Genomic DNA, 24,061 nt, shown 5'->3' on the forward strand with positions numbered 1-24,061 from the left:
GGGTGCTGGGTCAGGAGTCTAATAAAAACCAGAAGGTCTCATGGCACTGGCTGCATGGGCAGCACTGGCCTGAGTCCCACAGCTGGAGATTTCCTGAGGAAAAGTGGGGCCTTCATCCCCAGCTGCAAAACAGATGGGGAGGCTGCCCGTGCACCACAGTGCAGGCAGGGCAAGGGCTCCATGGCACTGGTCCACCACCATTCCCTTGAATTTGGAGGCTCACATCCCCAAACAGGGGACAGCAGCCACAGCCCAACAGGTTTCTGCTGGGTATTGCTGCACCCAGCCGAAGGTTTGGGAAAGAGGCAAGGGGGGGAATATTCCTCCTTGCCCAAAGTCCTTCATGGCTAAAGCAACCAGGAAAGTAAGCACATGGAAATGCAGGGAATGGGGGGACAGGGAGGGGCACAAGGGGCCCTGCTTCCCTCCTCATGCTCTAAACATCCTCGTGTTCTACCAGTGAGGGGGAACGCACGCAGTGCTGGGGAGCAGCGCAGCCCCTCTGTCCCACAGGAGCATCCCCCACTGCTCTGGGAATGTGCACCCCTGAGCAGCCCCATGGACAAACCCAACGGCACCTTCAGGGTTAAGAAGCACCCTCATCAGTGACAGCTCCAAAATTAACAAGCTGGCTCCACCACCTGCATCACCTTCCAAAAAGTCAGGTGAGGGTGGGAGGGAGGCAACAGGAGCTCATTTACTTTGAAGATCACTGGTGAGCAGTCGAGCAGGAAAGTGGCCTGGGGTGTCACACCAGCGACCTGGGGCTGGAAGTCTCTGAAATCTCATTTTAGTCTTCTCCTTTCCATCTCCAGCAAAGCAGCCATGGCCATCGGGAAGAGAGGATGAGCACGGGAATTGTCTTTGGGTAATGCCACCTTCTGCTGCTGGTGACCTGGGAGGGAAGCAGCTTTCCCAGAGACCTTCTCCTTCAGGATTAACAGGGGTGTCCAGAGCAAAGCCCAGACTTGCTCCCAGAGCAGTGAGACCCCATGTCCTTGCTGCCAGCAGCAGGGATGGCTTGGTCATATGCTCTGAAGGAACCCAAAGGAAAACTCTTCAGGATGCTGCCCCACTGTGCTGCTCACAGAGCCTCCCAGAAGGCAGTCTTGGGAGAAGTCCAGCCTTTTAGTGAAGAAGTAGAGCTAGCTACTGACCAGAGAAGAGTTTGCAGCCACGAGGTCCGTAGGTTTAGCCCATCCTCCCCTGGATCCTGCCCTGATGGCACCCAGCGCCCTTGCAAAGCAGCAAACCCAGAAAGTTATTTATATGTGGGAATTAGAAATAGAAGATGCCAAAACCAGCAGCGGTGGTGCAACTCCAACTTCCAAGCCCCAGAAGGACCGCGGAGCTCAAAGAAGCTGCGATAGGTTAAATATTGCCTGACCCACTGCCTCGGGTGAGCACCGGGGAGAGGCAGGGGTGCTCCCGGTGAGATCCAGGGGAGGAGGGAACTCTCCCAGCCTGACCCCACCGAGTTCAGGGACAGCCCTGCGCAGAGCAGCTCCTCAGGCAGCCCCATGGGAAGCATCCCCCTGCCAGAGGGATTCCCAGCCCACGTACCATTCCTGGCACATCCCATCCCCTGCCTCGCACACCTCAGGACCGGCAGGACGATACCCCCGCCTCACCCCTGACCCTCCTCACTCTGGTTTAACCCCTGTGCCGTGTCACCCTCCCACGCCGGGCCATCCCCAGCAGCCTCCCCTCACGCCGAGGCCACGGGGAGGGTCAGAGGGGATCAGCCGGCGAGGATGCTCCGTGCCCGAGCTCACGGGAGGCTCTTCAGGGGAGCCCCGTGACGCAGCACAGCGGGATTAGCGGGCAGACGGACGTGACTGCGAGGCAGTCGCCTGGTGCTAATTAAAGAAGGGATATATTTAGGCACCCGGTTATCCCCCGCATTTCACTTATTTTTAGCTCCCAGTCTGCCAGGCTGGGGTGGCACACGGGGAAGGGCACGGACGTGAGGCAGGATGGATCCATTCCCAGCAGAGAGGAGGTCCCGGCCCCTTGTCCTGGCCAACGCTGAGCCCCTGGGGGAACGAAACCTCTGTCCAAACTGGCTGCAAAGGAAGAGAAAGCTTTCTTTTTTCCCCAGAAAGGCTGTTTCAGGGTTTCAGGGAGCAATAGGAGCATCCCTGCTCAGTCCCTACCCCAGATCCACCCAGTCTTTGCCATCACCCAGACCATCCAGGGGTTGAAAATGGCCCTTTTTGGAATCACCCCGCTAAAAGCACAGCTGTGCCCAGGGCAGAGGCAGCTCCCCCATTCTCAGGGTCACATCCCTCTGCAGTGACACTGGCCTGGCAGCGATGCCACTGGTCCCCATACCTTCTTTCTTTCCAGTACTGCCGCTCAGCATAGCTGGAGTGTGTCCTTGGCACATGGCTGAGCACCCTGTCCACGAGGGCCATCAGCAGGTGTGGAGCTTCCTCGGGTCTTCAGTGCCCCGAAAAGAGTGGACAAACAGCAGGAAGGACAGAGCCCAGCATCCCTGCAGCCCTCCTGGGCCAGGACAGCCCACTAGTCCCATTCAGTTCCCCCTTTGCTTCATTCCCACAAGTGCTCTGGGGTTTTATATTTGGGGTCTTGGGGATTTTTCCCCTTTGCAGCGTGAAATATTGATCAGGTCTCTGCTAAGTTTATCTCCCACCCCACCACCCCTCCTGACTGCCCTGCTTCCCTCATAGAACAGAGGGTGGGGTGTGGAAGTAAATCAGAATAATGGGATAATTAATGACCCAGGGAGTTGAAGCCCAGCTGAAAGACAGGCTGCTCTGGCTGGCCTGGGAAGAGGGTTCCCAGCAAGGAAGGTTTGGTCTGAGGGTATTTTTGCAGCTGAAGAGCATCCACAGGTGGCCAAATTCCTCCTTAGGTGGCCCATCTGGTAAAGCCTCTCCCAAAACAGTGAGGCTGGGAAGTTTGGACCATAACTCAACAAATTTGAGATGGAAAAAGAAACCCACCCCAATTTCTTTACTTAGTGAAATCCTTTGACTCCAGGAGCAGGTGTTCTGCACCCCCTGCTTTGTGGAGAGTGGCCAGGGCCGTGTGAGGCCGTGGGCTCTCATCACCTGGGCTGCAGCTCGCCCTGGTTCCCTGCTGCCCATCAGAATTAGGCAGCCCATTTGAGCAGGTTTACGATAATCATCAAATAACTCGTTCATTGACAGCGTGTCAGGCTGAGAAGACTGACTGAGCCCTCGTTTGCTGATTGCTAATTAGCTTAACATTCCTAATCCCTCATTAGTGACTATGAAGTAAGCTCTGAAATATGAGGTCAGCCCTAATCAGCGTTTAAAATATAAAGCCCACTGGCACATGATGGAGGCTGGAGAGGGGGTGGCTGCAGGCCAGCCCTGGGTGCTTCCATGGTCACAGGGAATGGGGCTGCACAGAGCAGAGCCGGATAGGAAGAGTTAAACCCTGTGGAGCCATGCACAGCTGCACATCCCCCCAGAGCTCAAACCCTGCCCTCAGTGCCCGACCTAGATCCGCACTGGGCACGGGGAGCGACCTGGGGTGCAACACATGAGGGGCCCCACGTTTGTCTGGCAACCTTTGTGCATCCAACAGCAATTCCAGATGTAGCTTCCATTCAGGGCCGGCTGTCTACAGAATCACAGATTATTCTGAGTTGGAAGGGACCCACAAGGATCATGAGTCCAGCTGTTAAGTGAATGGCCCGTATGGGGATCGAACCCATGACCTTGGTGTTATCAGCACTGTGCTCTGACCAACACTGAGGGGCCAAGCACCCGTGCAGGATGCTCTGGCTTTCCCCCCAGTTCCCATCTTCGAGATTCCAGGTTAACTGCAGGCAGCCAGGCTGTTGGCAGTGGGATTGTGACCAGACACTCACCCACACCCTCTGACCCTGGGAGAAGGAGTCAAATCTCGGCGTTGGCAAGCGCGCTGGGCTGCCACTTCCATGCCATCATTTGGGAGGAAAAAATGGCCCTTGGTTTTTGTGGCTTAATCCTCTGGAAGAATAAGCTGTTGTGGACTAAGAGTTACTTATTCCTGACTGGGGAAATTTCTACAGGAGGGCTGCGGGCATTAAACTTAACCCCAATTAAACTCCAGCTAGTGAGCCTTAAAGAGGGAGAAAAACATCTCTGTCTCCATGAAAATGTAATTTGAAAAGCCCTTGCACCCCAACTCTGCTCATCCAGGGCGATGCTCCCGCCTCAGGCCCTGCTGGAGATGATGCTCTGGATTTGGGCTGCGGGGCAGGGCCAGCTCCTGCTCCCTGCCCGGTGCCAGGAGCAGGGAGCCTTTGCCGTGACAGACAGGCCGGTTATTCCAGCGCTGCAGGAGAGGCACCGGCGTCCTCTCGCTGCGCTCCCGTCCCTCCGGCCCCGCGGTCCCGCTCGGCGTGGGCAGGAACATCGCTGTTCTGTGGGCGCACGTCAGCGATGCCGCCCAGCGACACCCGAGCGGCTGCCGGCAGAGGCACTGCAAATCTCCTGCGGACGGAGCCGAGCTTCGTCCCCGATTCCTGTGCCGTAGCTTCTCTGGAGCACGGAGACACGGGATATTTTGAGCATCCTTGGCAGCAGCGAATGAGGATCAGTCCAATGCCCCCAGACATGAACGTCTCCCCAGCTCTATTTCCAAGGACAGGAATAGCCTTTGAAGGATTTTCCATGTGGAGGGCACACACCTGCAAATGTTAAAAGCAAAGATCTGTTTCTGGAAAGGTTTTGGGTGATGCAGTGGTGCAGCATCAAGGCTACCTAAATAAGTGGGTGAGAAAGGGGCCATATAGCACCTGCTGGCTCTTGCCCCTTGGCTAATCCAAGCCAATGCCAAGCCCCTGCCCTTCAGATTTTATTGTACATCCAACTCCTGAACCCATCAGCCACGGTGTGCACTTGTGGCCAGTCACATCCTCATCTTGCTGAGCCAAGTTTCATGTCTGACAGGTTTTTACCCCTTTTGCCCCTTACATGTTTTTACCACCAGGACCCTGCATTAGCAGGGACACAAGACACTATAAACTTATGGACTTGGTGGAGGATGGTAAATTCTGGGCTTGAGTTTCAGAGTGGAAAGCTTTGGCTTAGCCACACATCTGGCCTGGGGAGCAGAAAATCCCAAACAGCCTGGCAGAGTTACTCCAATACCCAGACACTCCACAGGCCATTTTCTGCCCCATCAAGCAGCTGGTTGAGCAGGCAGGTTGGGAGCACAGCCACCCCCAGTGCAGTGGGAAAGCGAGAGGAGACCAACCAAGAGACAAACATGAGTCTGGATTTATGTAAAAAAAAAAAAAATTATTTATTTTGGAGGAGGATTTGAACATCGACATGCAGGTACAACATGAATAAAAATTATTGCACCGCTATTATGTGGCAATTGTTCAAGTTTCTAAAAACACAGAAATTCCACACTTTCTCTTATCTAGCTAAGTGCTGAGTGACACGGCTTGGCAGAGCCCAGCGCAGGAGGTGCTCTCACAGCCACCTGGATATGGTAATCGAACACAACGTAAACACACACTTCTGTCAAATCTTCTACTAGAAGTACAGAATTATCCTTCACATCCAGTAAGAGAAAACCAGAGAAAGACTTTATCCTCCCCTCTTCAAAAGAAAAAAAATAAAAATTAAAAAAAAACCTCCAAATCACACCTTAATGCAAGTGTGGCAAACAAACCCACTGGTCACTCCTACCCCTTCCCCACAAGCGCTCTTTAGTACAGCAGCAGCCAAAGGCCTCCCACATTCAGACCCAGGAGTGGCCGGTACAACGCTAAAATCTAATATTTACAATAAATATCATCCATTTCTCTTAGTTTGCAACAGTAAGAGACAAAGGGAAAAATAACACTGAGGCACGGGGCAGGGATGCACCAGCTGGCTGCAGGAGCAGAGAGGAGCTGCGGAGGCTGAACCAGCTGAGAGCCGCCACCCCAACACAGATGAGGAGCAGGAGACACATCCAAGCTGACGGAAGGGAAGAGGGAAACAAAGCGGGAAAGCAGCATTTTTGGATGGTGACATGCACGGCTCATTCACCAAACACACACCTCACGCTCGTGACTTGCACCTTCCGCCTGCCTGACTCGGGATTACCCACAGAGACCGAGGGCTGGACTGGCCAGGGCTTCCCTTGGGCACCGCGGGTCCGAGTCAGCACTGGGAACGTGCTCTTGCCCCTCAGACACAGCTTTTCCAACATCCTGTTCCTCCCCAATGCATTTTGCAAGCTTTTATTTGAGAAGGTACTTAAGGAATTTGTAGCAGAGCCTGGAATAAGTCTTGGTGTATCTACCTGTCTTACTATCAAAATTTAATAGAAAAGGTCTTTTTGCCATAACTTTCTGCTAAAGTGCGCTGTGTAAATTTGACAAAAGGTGGAACAGGGATGATGGGGCACCTGGCACACCAAGGGAAACTGCAGGACTGACCAAGAGCAGGGGATACAAGGCTTCACTAGAATGCTTTCCTGGAAACGCTGTTTGGCTTTGGCTTCCAAAAAACCAGGGATTTTTAATTGCACTGATTGCTCGCTGTACCGTAGCTACAAAAGAGACAACAAAACACACACCTCACCTTTTCTTTGGCCAACACAGGCAAAAGCAGCAAAAGCTGTGACATAGCAAGGGTTTTCACTCCTCCTTTTATGCCTAGGAAAGGATAATCCTGCAATTCAGCATGGGAAGCACCGGCTGCAAAGGCAGGGAGTCAGCAGCTTACAGGTACCGTCACAGGGTCCCACCCCTGCCAGTGGGGGATGAACCAGGTTACCCAGCCCGGCTCACCCCGTGCTCACCTCCTAGGAGCAGTGGCCAGTTTTCTCCTCAGGTTTTTTAAACACAGAAGGAAAAGGGGGACCTGCCACCCAGGGAACAGCCAGGTCGGACCACGTCCTCACACAACTCCAGGCTCACTCCTTAATTTACACAGACACTTCCATCTCGCCACGGTCAGATGCTCTCAGGAGATCAGCCTGAGGCTTGTCTTTGTAATTACCACAGACTCAGGATGCCAAATCCATTTTTCATTATTCCTGTCCATGCCATAATATCCTGCGCTGTTTCTCAGCAATGTTTTAGTAGATCAACCCATCAGGGAGAAAACCAGCCAGATAAGTACCAGATCCTGCCAAGTCTGTTCCTTACTTGCTATTGCTCCAAATCAGCACTGAATGACACTCACCACCAAGAGCACTTGGAGAGGCTGGAGACACCCAGGACCCTGACAAGGCAGTGGAAATACTGTGGTTTATAATTGCAAACCAAGTGTATACGAGCAGTCTATGAATTCCTGGAAAAAGAGCGGAGAGACAGCACAGCAGGCTCTGCTCTCAATACCACCACAGCAAGGTTTATTAAGGTGTTACCTGGGAGCGCTGAGGCTTTGGTTAGTGTAGTAGCAACACCATACATGTTCACACAGACACACAGAGTAAACACTCACTTAAACATGTTAAAAAAAAAAAAAAAAAAAAAAGCTCAAACCAACCCAAAACTTGGTCCAGAAATGAAATCCAAGCAGCCAAAATCAAGTATATAATGGGGGGAAGTAACTGCTACACAGAAAGAAGCAGGGTGAGATTCCAGAGATTTTTGTGAGTTGTGGGTTGAACTGAAATCAGATTGAAAGAGATGGAGAAAATATATTCCTATATAATAAACATATTTGCATTTAGGGGAAGCGAATCAAAACTTCAAGTTCAGAGAAAGCCAAGACAGTGAAGGAAGCAGCAGTGTAAGGAAATCAGACCAACAGAGATGGGTCTTAGCCTGGAATACTGTTGCACAGTCATTCTGCTTCTAACAGAGTAAGCCAGTGAGCAGGGCACTATCCCTCACGGGTGATCCGCAGGGAGATCCACTCAGACAAGACTAGGATACAAGCTGAGCACAATCTGGGACAAATGACGGGAGTGTTCATTGAGAGGAACCTTTAATTGGATGAAGAAATGGCTTACAGTGCTACAGGTATCACCACTCAACACATTTATTGGTGCATTATTATTGATCTAATCCTCAGCAAGCAGCACTGTCACCCAGAGTTGGTCACACTTAAAGCAAAGCGATGTCTAAACCTAGGAGCAAAGAGTAAGTTTTAAATGGAAAGTGACCTCAGCAGTGGAAATGATCTACCTATCAAAGCTGAAATCTGAAAATATCACATGTGTTTTGAAGTCTGCTTGCAGCTTGACCACAGAACTCGAGGAGTCTGAAATCTTCATAGGTTTGTTTGGTTTTAGAACGGGCAGAAAACTCAGCAAGTTTCCCAAGCCCCAATTCAGAAATGTTAAGGGACACCTTAAAATCCCTACCTATTTAGACTCACCAAGAAAAGGAAAAGTCTCCAAAGGTCGTTTTTCATTGAGATAACTTTGCCAGACACACTGGAGAATACGCGACTACAAAGTTTTCTATTTTAAAACCAACCTACAGGCACCCCTCTCCTGGGGTCACTTACTCTGAGGCAGGGCAAGTTATGAACTGAAGCCAGAGAAAGGAAGATAAAACATCTCTATTATTTTAAAAACAGAGGGAAAAGTTGCCATATGTCCCATACAGGGTAAGTAAAAACAATCCCAAAAAAAGCCATCTTATGGATTGGAGATTCCTCTTTCTGATAATTCCATTGAAAAATACTTGTTTTAAAAAGAAGACAGGGATATCTCTCTCTCCAGCCTCTCCAGCCAAGTCTTTTGTCTCCACATCCTCTAAGGACACAGGACTGTGAAGACACATGGTGACAAAGGGGTTGCATTTGCATCAAAGAAGGTCTGTAGTTCCACAATAACTTGCAGACTAGAGAGTAGGTTCTTATTCTTGTCGAGGGACATCAGATTGTAAAATCCAAACAAAAACTTGACATTTGTGAATTTCAATGGAATTTCAAAGAGAATGCTGAAAAGCAGAAATTTAAAAACAACCTGACTTTTTTGCACACAGAATTTTTGGGATCTCAAATAAATGCAGAATTAGAGGGAAGAGCACATCAGGCCCTAAACTCAGGCAAAATAAAAGGTATGGAAGGAAAACAAAAAAAACCAAACTGTTTCTTAAGCCCTGCTTTAAAGATACCCTGTTCTAAAGAGACCTCAAACAGCAAGCATTACTGTGTACAAAAATAGAATAGCAAGGATGAAAAAACACAAAAAACAGTATGAAAAAAACCCTCCCAAAAATAGATGTACACAAGTTCTATTTTATATTAGTGTATATTACAAAATTCAAACATGCAGTCTCTATTTTGAATGCAGAATGCTCCAGTCCACGAGTACCAGCGATGCTGCTATGTTTTCTTTACAGCATCATCATGTGACAGGGGAAAGTCTTGTATTTTTAACTGATTTCCAACCTCTTTGCTTTTTGCTTGTGCCAGAGTCCCTTCTTTACAGGGCCTCGTGCTGCCATCTGGCAGAGGAGAGGCTCTCAGAGCTGCTTGTCCAAGAGCATGAGACAGCTCTTTCGATGGAGTGATTTTGCAGCTGCCTGCCAACGCCTCAGACGCTTTAGCACTGCAAAAAGGTGCCTCCTTTTTGACCACCACAGGACACATTGCCTCCTTTTTGGCCCCCACGGGACATGCTGCCTCCCAGGGCTTTTCTGGGTGTAAGGACTCTGCACAGGACCCGCTCCTTGCGGTCAGACCATCCGTGCTAGAGAGTTTGGCTTTCTCTTGACATTCTCCTACTTGTGGAATTTCCTGCCTTTTTTGTTTCAAATCTCTGTCCTCTTTACAGGAGGCACCCAAATCCTTTCTCTTTTCTACCTCTCCGGACCCAGACATACTGAGCTTCAAAGGCCCCAACACACTCTGGGCCAGGGGCACTAACTGGGACACGGAGAGCGCGCGCTCGATGGCACCGGGGAGGAGGAGTGGGGAGGGCACGGGTCCTGCTGGGCTCGTTTTGCTGGAGGTTAAAGCACCCTCTGCCTGGGATGAGCTGGGCTGCTGCTTTTCAGGGCTAGGACTTCTTTGGGATGTTTCACTGGCGCTCCCAGGAGACAGAAATGAGGAGCTGTGCTGTTCCACAGGCTGAGGTGTCTCCTTGTGACCCTTCTCACTGCGGTCTGGGGGGCTCACCACGACAGGAGTGCTCGTGGTTGCTGTGCACCACGAGGAAAGTGCCAGCAGAGGTTTGGAATCCTGTTTTTTCTGACTGCTTTCTGTTAGCACAGGCTCTTTCAAGTCAAATTTACCACAGGAGGCCCCAGAAGAATCACCTTCTTCAAGTTCCAGGAGTTTGATAGATGGGCACTGCATATATTCTGTGTGATCTACCGGTTTTTGAGTACCTGGAGTTCTCCCTAGATCTTTGATTGCTTCAGAAGACCTCTCTTTTGGACCAAAACACTCAAAAGTTTTGTTTTCTGGCAATTTATGCTCCTTTGCAGTTGTTTCTGATTTTAGGAATGGCTTTTCTGAATTAGCTAGTTTTTCCGGAGAAGTTCTTGAGGGGAGCTCTGGCGGGGAAGGGTGCACACTGATTTGCAGCGGCTCTGAAACAGGCTTGGCTTGTTGAGTATTTCCCTTCTGCACATCTTCTGTACCTTTTGGATCTTCAGGTAGAAAGGCATCATCTTCAATACTATCCTTGCTTTCCAATTTAGATGAAAACTTACTATCCTCATTAAAAGAATCTGAGCCTTGGTCTCCACTGCCACGGGGCTTGTCCAGCCTTCTCCCATCCTGACTATCTTCTGAACCATCATCTGTTTCATCTTCAGAAGAATCTACTTCCCTGATGGCCTCCTGCTTTTGCAGAGACTCCCTCCTCTCCACCCTGTCCTGTCGAATGGCACCCAACTTCCGTGAGCCCGGCTTCTGCAGCATCCCTTTTTCTGCCAGCCCAAGTTTGCCGCCTGTGGTTTCGTTGGCAGATTCCTGTAAGCTCTGGAGGCTGGGATCCCGCTGTAACATCTCCTTCTTAAACTCAGAGTGAGAGATATCCAAGCTGTGCTTCCGTGAGGAGCCCAGCTTCTTCTCAGAGGAGGACAGGGAGGCAGCCAGTTTCTCGGCTGACTGCACTCTCTTCAGCAAAGGAGACCGAGGCGGCTCAGCACTCTTGGGGCGAGAAATTTGTCTCACCAGTGGTGGAGAGGAGTGTAGTTTTACTGGGAAAGACTGGATGATACTGGAGCTGCCAACTGAGTGTCCTGGCAAAGGAGATGGGGAGCGCTGCGGTGACGTGGACTGTGGGGTTGGTGATGGAGTGTGAGCCAGGGGGGACAGAGGGATGTTTCCTGCAGATTTCCGCCTTGGAGATCTGTACTGCCTCTGGAGCTTAGGTGCTAGGCCATGCAGAGAGCTGGGTCGGATATGTCCAGAGCTGGCTGGAGAATTGGGAACACTGGAACTGGGAGAGCTGCTCTGGGAAGAATTGCCACCAACTTAAAAGAAAACAAAAAAAAAAAGAAAAAAATACCAAGAAGATTAATACATTACATTAAATACATTTAATAAATTAAAACAAGTTATTGAAAGTAAGTCAAGACGCAATGCCATGTTATTCCAAAGCACAGCAGTAATACTGAAGGTAACATTGCCAGGCTTCTGATGGAAATTCACATCATTAGCACCCAACACCAGAGCACAGTAAGAAACACTCAGCTATGAGAACACTTTTCTCAAAAAAACCCCCTTTGATCAGACAAACCACGTGTTTCATTGGTATTCTCCAGATGCAAATCTCTTTATTCCAGCAGCTGATTCAATTTTCAAATATGACTTTGCCACACTGTTTTGATTTCTTTTCTCTGAACATAGAAAATGTGTCACACTGCTATGAAAAGACTGCAACTTACAACACACATTTTCATCAAAGTGAAAGGATGCTGTAGTACAGCAAATGCATTCTTAAAAGGATGTATGGATTTTCATTTTTAAAAGAATCAATGAACAAGAACACATCCATCCTTAAGGTAATCGACATCACCGCTGTCATTTGCTTCACAAAGAGACCTACTACCTGCTGCTGTGTATTTTATTTCCAAAATTAATCATTCAGCAAAATTCTCCTCCAAGATTTTCTTTTCCTGTTTGACTGGATTTTTTTGCTTAGTTTGGTTTTGTTTCTTTTTTTTTTTTTTTACCTGAGTGTGCAGACTCTGGAGTGGATCTGTAGCTCTGGGTTGGTGACCGAGGAGACAGGTTGTGAGTTGGAGAGCCAGGCACACTTTCTCCAGATGACAGGGACCGGTTCAGGGATGATAAACTCCGGCTGGTGTGAAGCAGTGATGCTTGTTTAGTGATCTTCCTCAGCAGAGAACTCTTCTTCTTACTGGGAAAGAGCATTCAAAAGTTGTTTACGAGCCCAAATGATTTATTTAGCTTTACTAATGCATTCAGTCAATTTTGTGTCAAAGAGAAAAAAAAAAAAAAATAAGAACAACTAAAGGATGTACCTGCTGATATACATTATCTGCAAATAGATTCGACAAGGTCTCTCTTAAGATCTCTCTTACATTATCTTGGTTACCCTTTATTTTTAACAGAGAAACATCAAAACAGACCTTTCCTGACCATCCTTTGTTTTGCTCTTCTTGTTCCTACGAGCCATCTTGGATTTGTAGCTGGCTTTTCGAGCTGGACCAACTTTGATGGAGGTGTTCTCAAATGGTGTGGTGGAGATGGACACTTTATTTCCACTCTGTCAGACACAAGACAAAGATACATTGCTTAAAACATGGTTATTTGAAGCAGATCTGCAGCCAAAGCAGGTAGGGTGCTAGTTTATTGCTGCCTGCCATTTTGTAATCCTTTGTCAAACTCCATTTTTCCCCTCAGCATTTCCACCTATCATTTATTAAGGAATTGTCGAGAGAGAGCCCTCGTTAGTCAGGCTTTCACAAATGATTAGCTCAGACCCCAGCTGGTAGGTAAAGCTTCCCAGAGCAGACAGAACACAGAATCTGACCTCTCCCATTGAGATCCCAAATGACTCAATTTAATACTTGTAATACTTGGAAACTTGAACAAAGTGATATTCTGTCACCAATCCTATTCCCAGTGCTCTGACTGATGGCAGATGTGAGCATATCAGGCATCTATCATGATGAATCTGCAACACAGAGCATGGCTTGTCTCACTCATCTTAAAAAAATAATAATCCTGACTGCTCCTCTATTTGCAATCCAAAAGACTTCTGTCTCTTGGAAGAGTCCAGAACTTTGGGGGTTTTTTCTGTAAATGGATTCTGCTCTGAAAGGTATCAAGCAGAAGTCATTTAACTGGATAATTTTAACACCAACCAGTACAAAGCTGCTCTTAAATACCACCAGGTGCTGTGTGCACACTTGTATTTCAGACAATGCCAATTACACACATTGTAAACAAGCTGCTCATGTTTTCCAGAATGTAACAGTGCTGAGCCCCTACCTTCAGAATCAGCTCCACCACCTCGGTGTGCACCAGCCCGTGAACCGGCTCCCCGTTGACGTGGGTGATCAGATCCCCTTCCCGCAGACCTGCTTCGTTTGCCGGACCCCCTTCCTCCACGTGCTGCCAACGACAAGGGGGGACCAGTTGGAGAAGGGGAATGCGCAAGACCACTGGCCCAGATGAGACTCAAAGCCCATCCATCTCACCTCCTGCCACAGCCAGCATCAGCTGCTTCAGAGAAGGGTGAAAGAAACCATCCCTGGCATTGCCAAGCACAAAACCCTGCTCTCTTCTGCTCCTCCCCAGCATCCCACCAGTCTTATCCTGATTCAAGGCAGCCAGGATGGTTAAGCTGATCAAGAAACCAGCTCTTCCCAAAGCAAAAGGCTTAACACATTTCCAAAAATTTTCAGCACTCAGGAATGTTACGTAGATGCTCTTGATTTCCAAACATTCAGTCTTTTTCAATTTCTTTGCCATGCCAAATCCAGCATGCTTCCATGTACACGCTGGAACCCAAGGGGGCCAACAGACTTTTAAGGAAGACTCTGCCGTGTGTTTAAGGTGCCTACATTGCACCTCATCCCAAATAGAGTTTCTTTTTCCACTTTCCATCCTTTATTAACCTATCCAACACCAGACTCTTCCCCTGTGAACACACTGCCTTTCCCCTGTCCCTGGTCAGGAATGTGAGCCTCCTTCACCATGAGGAGACAGATGTGCAGGGGAATGCACATCTCTCCCTCTAGCCAGGACAAATGAGTATCTTGGTAAACTCAGTATTTTTCAAGAAAAGCAAGAGAGGGGCAAGGCAAAAAATCAGTTTCAGATTATTTCTCTAAATAAGGATGAGTGTTAAATAAGGACCAAAGTGTGTCAAGTCCACATTATCTAATGAACACAGAAGTACAAGGAAAAGAACAAACCACCTTTACCCTGACTGCATTCTCCCTAACTACACAGTCCTAACAACACTGCTTCAGGGAATGGATCATTCCTAGAAGTCATCCACACTAACACAAAAGGAACACAGAGATCAAGTACCAGCAGTAGTGGGAAGGAAGTGATACAGACATGGAAACCAGACCTTTTAGCACAGCTCACAACTAAGCCAAGAGCTAAATCCCATGGCAATCAGCATAGCAGCAGTGATGCTTTAAGGCTTGTAATCAATTCCAAGCGACTGCTTGGAAAACCCCAGCAGACCAAACTGATCAGAAGCAGGTTATAATCACTAACACAAGTCTGAATAAATTAGCTATAATGGGCCCTCATGCAACAACCCCAATAAAGAGAAAGAGGGTATGTACACAGAAACATGCTTTAAAGGATGTGCTGTAGGTGAAAGAAGGTGAATTCATGTAACCAGGGAAAAAAGAAGGAAAGAAAGGTTGCTGTGGTTCTGTGATGGTCTTGAAAACTACTGGAAAACTCAAAGTGCTGCTAGTTATTTATTTATTTATTTATAAAGGGTTTCCCCCACCCCAAAAAGATAACTTTGGGTATGAATAAGGAGAGAGAAAACAGGGTGGCAAAACACAATTTCTAAAGCTAAACCCCACAGCCCTGGCTAGATGCATTTGTGGCCCCAAGGGTCCTCTTTTTAGAAAAGCAGAGACATACCCAGACCATGTGATGCACAGTGTAGATATCACTGTCACCCATATAGACGCGAATGGCGCGCAGAGTGAAACCGTATTTCTTGCCAGCCCGATGGATGATGATTGGTGGTTTCAGGTTTGCGATAGCAGGAGAAAAGTCGCGGCTGGGTGAGGAGTCCCTCGAAGATGGGTTGGAGGAGAGAGAATGAGGTGACATTGGACTGGCCAATGGAGAACACGTGTGGTGATCTACAGTGATGACACAAAGGTGGGCAAAAATTAGGAAACCAGGCCTCCAAAAGAGAGAAAAGTCTTGTTAGAGAACAGCTACGAAACCATATCTGCCAATGCTCTTAAATCTGGTGGCCTTCACCAGAGCTGGGTTTGTCTGCAGCTTCAACTAATTCATGCTTCATACTACAAATAGCAGAGTTTCCAAAAAGGCACATTTGGAGGTGTGCATTTAATACAGCAGCACTGCTCATATGGAATTACGGTTGGGTCACAGTGTTTTCTACTTCTCTTCCCAGGATTTACAATCCATCAAGAGCATTTGCTCTAGGCACAATCCTGCAACACCCCATTTCCAGGTTATGATCTATTATCCTCCTCCAAAAGATCAGATGTCTCTAGATCTTGGTGCAAGTTACACATTGGTGCTGAGATAAATCCAAATCAGTTAGTATTAACATGAAAAGAATTAGTAGGTGATCAGACAACAACTCCATCTAGGCAGTTTTGGTAGTGTTTTAAATTCACAGGGGCAAAAATATTTAGCCCTAAAATATTAGCTACTGAAGGGACTTTGCTACTGAAAAACAACATCACAAGTGTACTTTTGAGTGAGTTTCCCAAATGAACAGCCGTGGGCTGGACTGTCAGATAAATTACCTGACTCTGCTTGCTGGTGGAACAACACCCACTTTTCAAAGTACAAAGCAAATTAAAAACTCTCATTTCAAAGTGAAGCTGGTCAATATCAGTAAAATAAACCCAAAGAGCAGGAATATTAAATGCAGCTGTAGAAGGTAATCTCTAATCCATTAAGAAACACCTGCTGAATTGCCCAGCACATATTAACCTGGCAGATGAGAGCAGCTCTGAAGGAACCTTTGCTGGGTAATTAAATACACATTTTAGAGATTTTCATGAGGGAGTTTGTAGTTCGAAAAGTAACCGATGCCCAAAGCACAAGAAATGTGATGTGCATCACCATGAGGGTGCCAAGAGCAGGTGCATCCCTGCCTCCAGTTCACTGCTGGGAGGAGCAGGTGGGCACTGCTCATGGCCCAGCTGCATTCCCTGCTCCCATCTAGGCAGGTACAGGCACAGCCCTGGAAATACAGCACGGTCTTATCCTCTGGAAAGAGGGACAAAATCCCTGTGGGGAGAAACTCCTCCTGTCACAGCTCAGCATGGCTGAGCTTCTCTCTAGGAGTTATCACCTGGCATTGGGAATTGTAAAGGTCTGGCTCTACTTGTAAACCGAGCTGGGCCAACAAGTTGAGCAGTTCAGCATTGACTTAGTGAGTTACTTACACTGTTCAGTTCTTGAGCAGTCAATCTCAACCAAGTTATCTGGAGCTTCTGAAGCTTCCTGGTACATAAATGCACCAGGCACATTCATCCCCAAACAGCGCTGTAGTTAGCACATGATCCCCAAAAATAGCACCTAGAGGGTTAAAATCATTCTGTGTCTCTATACCGCCTTGTTGCACCATTGTCTAGAGACCAGCTAGGAGTAAATTTAAACAAAACCAGGGGAAGAACAGGGCCCAGCTGCAATTTGCAGAAGCTGCAGTCAGACCACACACACAACACTCCTGTCTGTGGCACAGAAGTGCTCATCAACCTGCGAGCAGGAAATATTAAACCAATTGCAAAAGTTAGATCTCTCCCCTCCTGCCAGCCAAGGCATTATTCTAGGAGAGCGAAGGGGGAGGATCTGTCTGCAGACCTTTTGTTTAGTGCTTGCAGATTCTGACAACGCCTCAGTCAAGGCATTTCTTACCTGAGGGAATCAGGAGAGACAAGGCAGTAGCGGATGCTGATTTAATCACTTTATTGACAGGTCTCGAGGTACGTTTCTCCCCTGATTCCCCAGAGAGCAACCTGTGTCGTGCCCGCCGCACTGCCAAATCGCTGATGGCTTTTGGGGTGGTAAAGTCTGGGCCTTCATTGCTATTACTGCGAGCTCGTGGATCAGAGAAATCTGCAGTGCTCCCAGCTACAGTTTAAATTAAAACAGATTAGAACCACAGGGAATTCCTAACAGTCTATTCCCCTACAGGCAAAATACATTAAATCAAAGTCATGTTTACATGAAGTCCAAGAGTAAATTTTCCTAAGAAGAAACCCCGGGGCTTGAATTTTTATTTACAGAAATGGTGTTATTCCAAACACAGAAAATTAGCAGCTTCTATTCTGTGGAAAAGCTCGCTAATGAAATCACATTGCTCAGTGGCAGTTCCATGAATCCTAAAGCCGTGGTGCACTTCTGCACACCATTTCAATGGGATCGTTCACAGATGAAAACAGGTTTATAGAAAGTGCTCCATTTTTACAAGCAGCAAGAACTGTCAATCTTTAAGTTAAAACTGCCTGTAGTAGAAAAGCCAGGTTCTACTGAGTTGCACATAAAAAATCCACTTTAAGAGAACACTAAGGTACTCAAGCCAGGGAAAGTAAAAATGTGGATTGCTAAGACAACCTTTATTTGCCCCCTTCAGTGCAACATTGCAATTTAGTCTTGAATTGCTTAACCTGATATAATTATATATAAAATGTAAAGTAATCTTGAAGATTACTGGGCATGTAACGACAGCAGATGCTGGGGGTTGGGGGTCCTGTACTCAAGGCCAGTGCCTCAGTCCCCCATGTGATACCTTAAAGGGGCACTGTGAAAATACAGTAATTAGAATTTACAAGGTGCTTAGAAATGAAAGTGGTGAGCATCACAGCAAGTCCACAAGGGAAATTAATCATTCTGTCTTCAAAAGCAAATTTTAAGCAGCATGCAATAAATAAAGCCTAAGGGCCACAATTTGAACAATGAGGACAGAACAAAACATTGATCATCGTTATTTAAGTGGGCACCACTGCTCTGCATACTAAGTGAAGCAGAAAGTACCATGAAAATAAAAATTCAAAGCACCATTCCCATAGACCTCAGGACCAGATGCTTGTTTAACATTTAAGAGCCACAGAGTTTCAAATCAGGCGCCCAGACAATGAGGAACCAGGATTTGGAGGCTACATGGCAAAAGGTGCCATATAAATTAGAGGAGCACTCTGAGACAGTGATAGGAATTAAACTCCTTTCAAACCTCTGACTTGGGGACACTGAAGCACTGGTATCCCTGAATCCCATGCACTGGATCAACGACTGCTCTAATGTATTGAGCTCAGGGGAGCAGGCTGCCCAGGGGAACATCATTTTTGCCAATCTCACATTGCAGATACTTGAACTAGCAATGGAAGCATTCTTGCCATTTCTAATGGCATGTTTCTAGGCTCTTAGCAGGAAATTGAGAACCCAAGCTTTCACTTATGGCACCTATGCCAAGCAAGTATGAGGCAGCTTCCTTCCATCACTCTCACACCTCTTCTTTACACGATGGCAACAGCAGGCCTCTTCAGGGAGCATGGGCAATAAAGGGGAATGGGACAATTTTGATGGAATTTCACAGACTGAATTGCAGAAGAGGAATAGTAAGATGTGGGAATCTTTGGCTTTACTCTGGAGGCAAATTTCTTCTAAGGCGTTTTTACCTTCTGCTATCAGTCCCCCATCATATCTGCCCAGTGCCCTCCACCTTGTCCATTCTTGCAGCCATTCTGACTACTTCCTCAGTATCCCTTTTTCTCTCCATTCTCAATATACCACAGTTGCTTTGCCTGCTTGCTCCCAGTTTCTCCCAGCAATTTGTTCCTTATTTTCTTACCCAGTTAGTCCTTGTTATTCAACCCTACAATCTAGTCCTTTTCCTAACTATGCCTCCTTTCTCAAATTTTCTATGGCCAACCTTCATTTCAACTTCCCCTCTTTCTCTCATTGTTCCAAAATTCCTTTTTTTCCCCCTCCTTACTACTTCTCAGCAGTTCCCAGCTCTGGCCTCTTCTGTTCTCAGGAACAGCCAGCTTCACCCCCTACCTTCCCAATGTGCTGAAAGGGGCAGGAGCTGGGAACACTCCAGCACCCAGAGCCCAGTCCTGCACTGCAGCAGCCCAGGGCACCACCACAGGAAGGTTCAGATCAGCCCAGAGCTGGACCAAAGCCCCAGGACATTCAAAGTTGCTGAGAAATCAAACACTGACCTTTAAGAGCCACCTTACTAAATTTAGGTTGCACTTTTCTAAGACTGCAACTGGATGAATTTTGGCATATTTAGCTGTTAATATAAGTAGCATGTCCCTGACACAAACTCCACTTCCCCAGCATATTTCAAGTCTCTCCAAACTCCTGGGATGAGCAAAACCATAGGAAGCGGGGATCTGTTGGTATGGCTGACACCCACGTTCTCCAGCTCCAACTCAGCAGTGATCTCTTCTGACTAATGCTTCAATTAATGCTGTCTCAGGTAGGCACCCAGTGGTTGTAAGTAGGCATAGACCATATGAATCTCAAGCATGAGAAGACCTAAATCAATTTGAAGTGACAGGAGTGAAATCTAAGATGCAATTTTGAGGAGATGAAACCATTAGTATTATTTCAAAGGCAAGCACATCCACAAAACTACACTAAAACACCTACTCAGCATGAGGCAGTCACATCCCCCAACACCCAGACTCAGTTTTACAGAGTTAATCTCCACAAGGTAACACATCCTCCACGGGGACCAGGACACCCCCACACCAAGCACGTACCTGCCAGCGTTGAGGCACTGCCGGCAGCCGTGGAGGGGGTGGTGGCTCCAGCATCCCCTTCCAGCTGCAGCTCGTGCTCCACAGGCTGCTCCGGAATGGGCACGGGCAGCCCCTCCCGCGCCTGCATGGCGGACAGGAGCGTCCCCTCGGACTGAGGCTTTTTGAGGGCGGCCCCCTCGTCCTCGGCGGAGATGGCGAAGCGCGGCATGTCCAGGAGCCCCGAGCAGCGGCGCCGCACCGTCAGCGGCGGGCTGGAGTCGCTCTCCGTGTGTGAGGACTCGGACATGGACAGGCGCTTGCGCAGGCTGAGGGGAGAACCAAGACAGGGCCCCCCAGTGAGTCAGGGGATGATGAGCTTTGAAGGGTGAAAATAGGGCACAGACCCGACTCGCGCATCTGAAGCCAATTTAAGGTGAAGTTTGGTGACCAAGCTACAACATTGGGAGTTAAAACAACAAAGACTTGGGGCATCACCTGAGTTGAGACTTCGAAATATTCCACTGTTAAGCTACTAGGAAACCAAGTGATAAACCCCCCAAAAAAATATAATAATATGAACATGATATTAAATATTATTTTAAAAATCACAATTGCAAAATGCAAATCATCCTCCATGTTCCTTTTGGAATTAGATGAATTTTTCTTTCAAAGCTGCTCAAATTAGAAGCCAGGAAGGCCTGTTGCAGAATGAAGTGCACCTCAGTTATGAGTGTAATCTACAAAATATTTTTGTTTTTAAGGGAGCCATATCAACTAGGTCAGAGCCATATTTTATGCTCTTTCCAATGCAAAATGTTAGTATAAAAACTTTACAGGGGTTACACAAAATGAGAGACATGCCTTTTATATGGTTAGTTTTCAGTAATCCCAGGAACATGGCAGGTATCCAAATTCTGGGTATTCATATATTTTACTGACACTTTTTATTAGAGCACAAGATTTTTTGGGCATCTTCTGAACTTCTGAAACTTTGAACTTTCCTAACGATTTCTCTACTTTGTAACAAAAGGTCAAAGTCTGGCAACACCAGACTTTGCATTAATTTAACAAAAAAATTGCTGCGGGTCCATCTCTGATGTAACGTAAGAAATCTGCCCTTAAGGTTAGAATATCTTTGAATTCATTAAAAGTATTTGCTACAAATTTAGAAGATGTTAGGACTTAACTAGATACATTTAAGGACCGTATCACTTCTACACTTTCACTTTTAGCTATTCAATCCAGGCTTCTCCTGTGGAAATACAACATATGAAGCTCTCCTGACCTAACACTGGTCACAGAAAGTTTTGGCTGGTGTTTCTTAGCTGCTGTGGGAAGGCAGAAGACTCAGTTGCACAGAACTCACATTTCAGGAGACCCAATGACCCAGCTGCGGTCCCGGCTCTTCAAGCCCCCCAGGCTGTCCAGCCGATCATCTTTTTCCTCGCTCAGGCTCCGCTTGGTTGGTGGTGGAGTCTTCCTCTCCTCGTGGATGGAAAGTCTTTCCATGCTGCTGTACACCTGCGTGCAGCAAAAGATCCTTCTGTGCAGGGAAAACCAACCCACGGAGCCTTTTCTGAGCATGGGGCAAAATCTTCCCTCGAAATTTCGCCCTGAAAGCATGAACTTGGTAATGTTCTTTGACCAAATAACGCAGTGCAGGTGTGACATGCTCAAGGTGTGCCAGGGAGGAAAGGAAAAAGGCCCAGCTTCAGAAGCACTAAAATACTTTTCTACAACAGCACCCAACACTTCTCCTTTGAAAACACAACAGAAATACTGGGAAACTTTGTGAAATGACTTGATTTTTGGTTTTAACGATTCTCAAATGTAAGAGGACCTATTGCTAAAGACAGCTCCATAAGTCTTGAATGCTGGCATCTGGATCTTGAAATCTTACTACACAAATTCACTTCAGTGATAGGCATCATGCTCATGACCCCATTTCATTATCATCAGTCTATCAGCATTGCCCCAAGCTTATTTCAGAACAAAAAAGTCCTGCCCTCCTCAAGGAATCTACTATAATGCTGACAGCTTAATGAAAGTGCCTTTCTTGGTTTTACAGCCGTCTTTAAATAATTAAATGATTAAGCAAAAAAATCCATCCTTTTAAAACTACACTTGACTGTGAACCTAATTTACATAAGAAGAGATTAATGAAAATAATGTTATTAAAAATTCAGAGCATCAACAAGATAACTATTAATAAATCATATGGCTGAATTGTCAGACAAGAATTTCAAAATATAATGAGCCTTTTATGCCTCCCACATTACAAATGCTGTGTAATTTTCCAGGTCTTAAAATAAATTCATTAAAAGTGAACTTTCTCTCTTTGTGGCAGAAACACTGAACCCTAAAGAAAAGCTTCAGTCTAACAAATGAGTAATACTCATGGTGAGAAAAGGAAGAGAAAAGAAACCCTTACATACTCATGAGCACTTTTTCAAAACACCAACTAATCCTCAGGTCCAATTTTAAACATACTTTTAGTGATGCAAATCAGGAGCAACTCCATAAAATTAAGAGTAACTGTTATTTAAACCACTGTAGCCTGGTTGAGGACAAAGAACAAACTCGTCCTTAAAAACTGACTTCAGCAGTGGGAAAGTGGAGGAACTGTTGTGAAAAACTGAAATACTTTTCAGAGCTCCTTAATAAAATTCCTACTCCCATCTCACTAAGATGGAAATACAATTCATAAAGTGGCTCAAAACAGCATTTCTTCTCCCTTCTGCTCCTCCCAAACATATTTTATCAGGAAGACCAATGTACTGCTTTCCTTCTAGTTATGTATTTGAAAACACCTGAGGTTTTATGTTTTGTAGAACTCAGGTCATTCTTGCTGCTTTCCTCTGGACTCCCTTTTACTGGTCCATCTTCATTTTCAAGAACATTGTCCAGTACAGATCAGAATACCCCAGTGATGCCCTTCCTACTGGTAAGCCCAGTATGGAAAATTACTGCTTCAATAATTTGGCACATCTAACTCTTGAGGGACTATGTTCCCAGACCCTTCTCTTTGAAATTGTCACCTTGCCTTTTGCTCCTTGGGCTGTATTTGAGACCATGAGCAACCTCAGAGATGTAAACTTCACTGATGTTCTTACCCCCTTTGATTTTAGACCCTTATTCCAAATGTCAGAATCCATTGTCATTCCAATACCATCTTGTCACCTATGGAAGGTCCTTTCAGAATGAGACTGCTCAAAGCAAGTAAGTTTTGGATACTCCCTATGCCAGCATCCAAGTCATTAGTAAAAACACCAAACTGTATCAGATGCAGAAGAGACCTACACAATGTCCTGCATACTGAAAGTTTAAGAAATATAAAATCTTACTCTCTGATTGTTCTGGTTCTCACCTTCTAAAAGGCCACAAAGTAGCACAGAATAAACAACTCATACAGCGTTCGTCTTCCTCAGTGAATACTACACACCATGAGATGCCATAGAGCACCCACATGATTAAAATCTGCCCCTTACGAAGCAAAGAAACCATGTTCCTCTCTAGATTTTTTCCTTCAACAAGTTATTATGTCCCTACCTTGCTGAACCTGGGGGAGCACGAGGAAAACTGCCGAATTTCCACGTGATCATCATCATTGGTGTCCTCCTCTTCTTCCGAATCCAGGTGTTGGTATCGTTCTGAACGGGCTGGGAACAAGACACGGCACTTGTATCAGTGTGGGCAGTGTCGGTATTTCACACCTCAAGCATTGCTAATGGTCTGCTTAAAGAACTTTGAGTGTTTATACACCATGCAGGGTTATTTCCCTTAATACTGAAACATACCCAGCCAGTTTCTGCTCATCCCGTGCAATTGCCAGTGAAGAATATCTCCTTGGCACTGAATTTATCTTATCCTGTCAGCTGTATTCCATTCTGGAAGCAGCTGATACTCAAAAGGTGTCTAATCCTGCATACCCTTTGTGGTAGGGATATTTCTTCCCTACAGCACACAATCGTATGGAAGGAAACACAGAAACAATTCACCGTTCCGCTTTCCAATAAACAGCTTTTTGATTGTACAAAGTCTGTCCTGCGTACATACATACATACATACAAGCCTACTTTAAAAAATAAAAACATTTTCCCCCGCAAAAATCTCCTCTTTTCCCTCCTGCAACTAGGAAAAGGATTAGATTTTGTGAAAGAAAATGGGCAAGCAGCCAATATGCAAAGCTATTTTTAATGCAAAAACTTCTTCCAGAGAGATTTTGTGCTTTGAGATTTGCGGCACTGGATTTCT

At 46.6% G+C, this 24,061-nt stretch overlaps 1 protein-coding gene across 7 annotated transcripts in view; it reads right to left on the bottom strand.

Moving 5' to 3' along the window:
* Positions 1–5,261: 5,261 nt before the first annotated feature.
* The window catches only part of MAST2 (microtubule associated serine/threonine kinase 2), a 188,659-nt gene continuing 169,859 nt past the window's right edge, over positions 5,262–24,061 (bottom strand). For all 7 annotated transcript variants that reach the window (XM_039555709.1, XM_039555708.1, XM_039555707.1 and 4 more), the window contains 9 exons: positions 23,357–23,466; positions 21,174–21,328; positions 19,829–20,133; positions 16,974–17,189; positions 14,985–15,211; positions 13,359–13,481; positions 12,494–12,630; positions 12,074–12,261; positions 5,262–11,371 (listed from right to left, as the gene is read on the bottom strand). In XM_039555709.1, coding sequence (XP_039411643.1) covers positions 9,270–11,371; positions 12,074–12,261; positions 12,494–12,630; positions 13,359–13,481; positions 14,985–15,211; positions 16,974–17,189; positions 19,829–20,133; positions 21,174–21,328; positions 23,357–23,466 — 3,563 coding nt within the window. In that variant the 3' untranslated portion in view covers positions 5,262–9,269. The remainder of the gene's footprint in view (positions 11,372–12,073; positions 12,262–12,493; positions 12,631–13,358; positions 13,482–14,984; positions 15,212–16,973; positions 17,190–19,828; positions 20,134–21,173; positions 21,329–23,356; positions 23,467–24,061) is intronic.

The sequence above is a fragment of the Corvus cornix genome, chromosome 8 (genome assembly GCF_000738735.6).
Source record: "Corvus cornix cornix isolate S_Up_H32 chromosome 8, ASM73873v5, whole genome shotgun sequence".
Taxonomy (NCBI): Eukaryota; Metazoa; Chordata; class Aves; order Passeriformes; family Corvidae; genus Corvus; species Corvus cornix.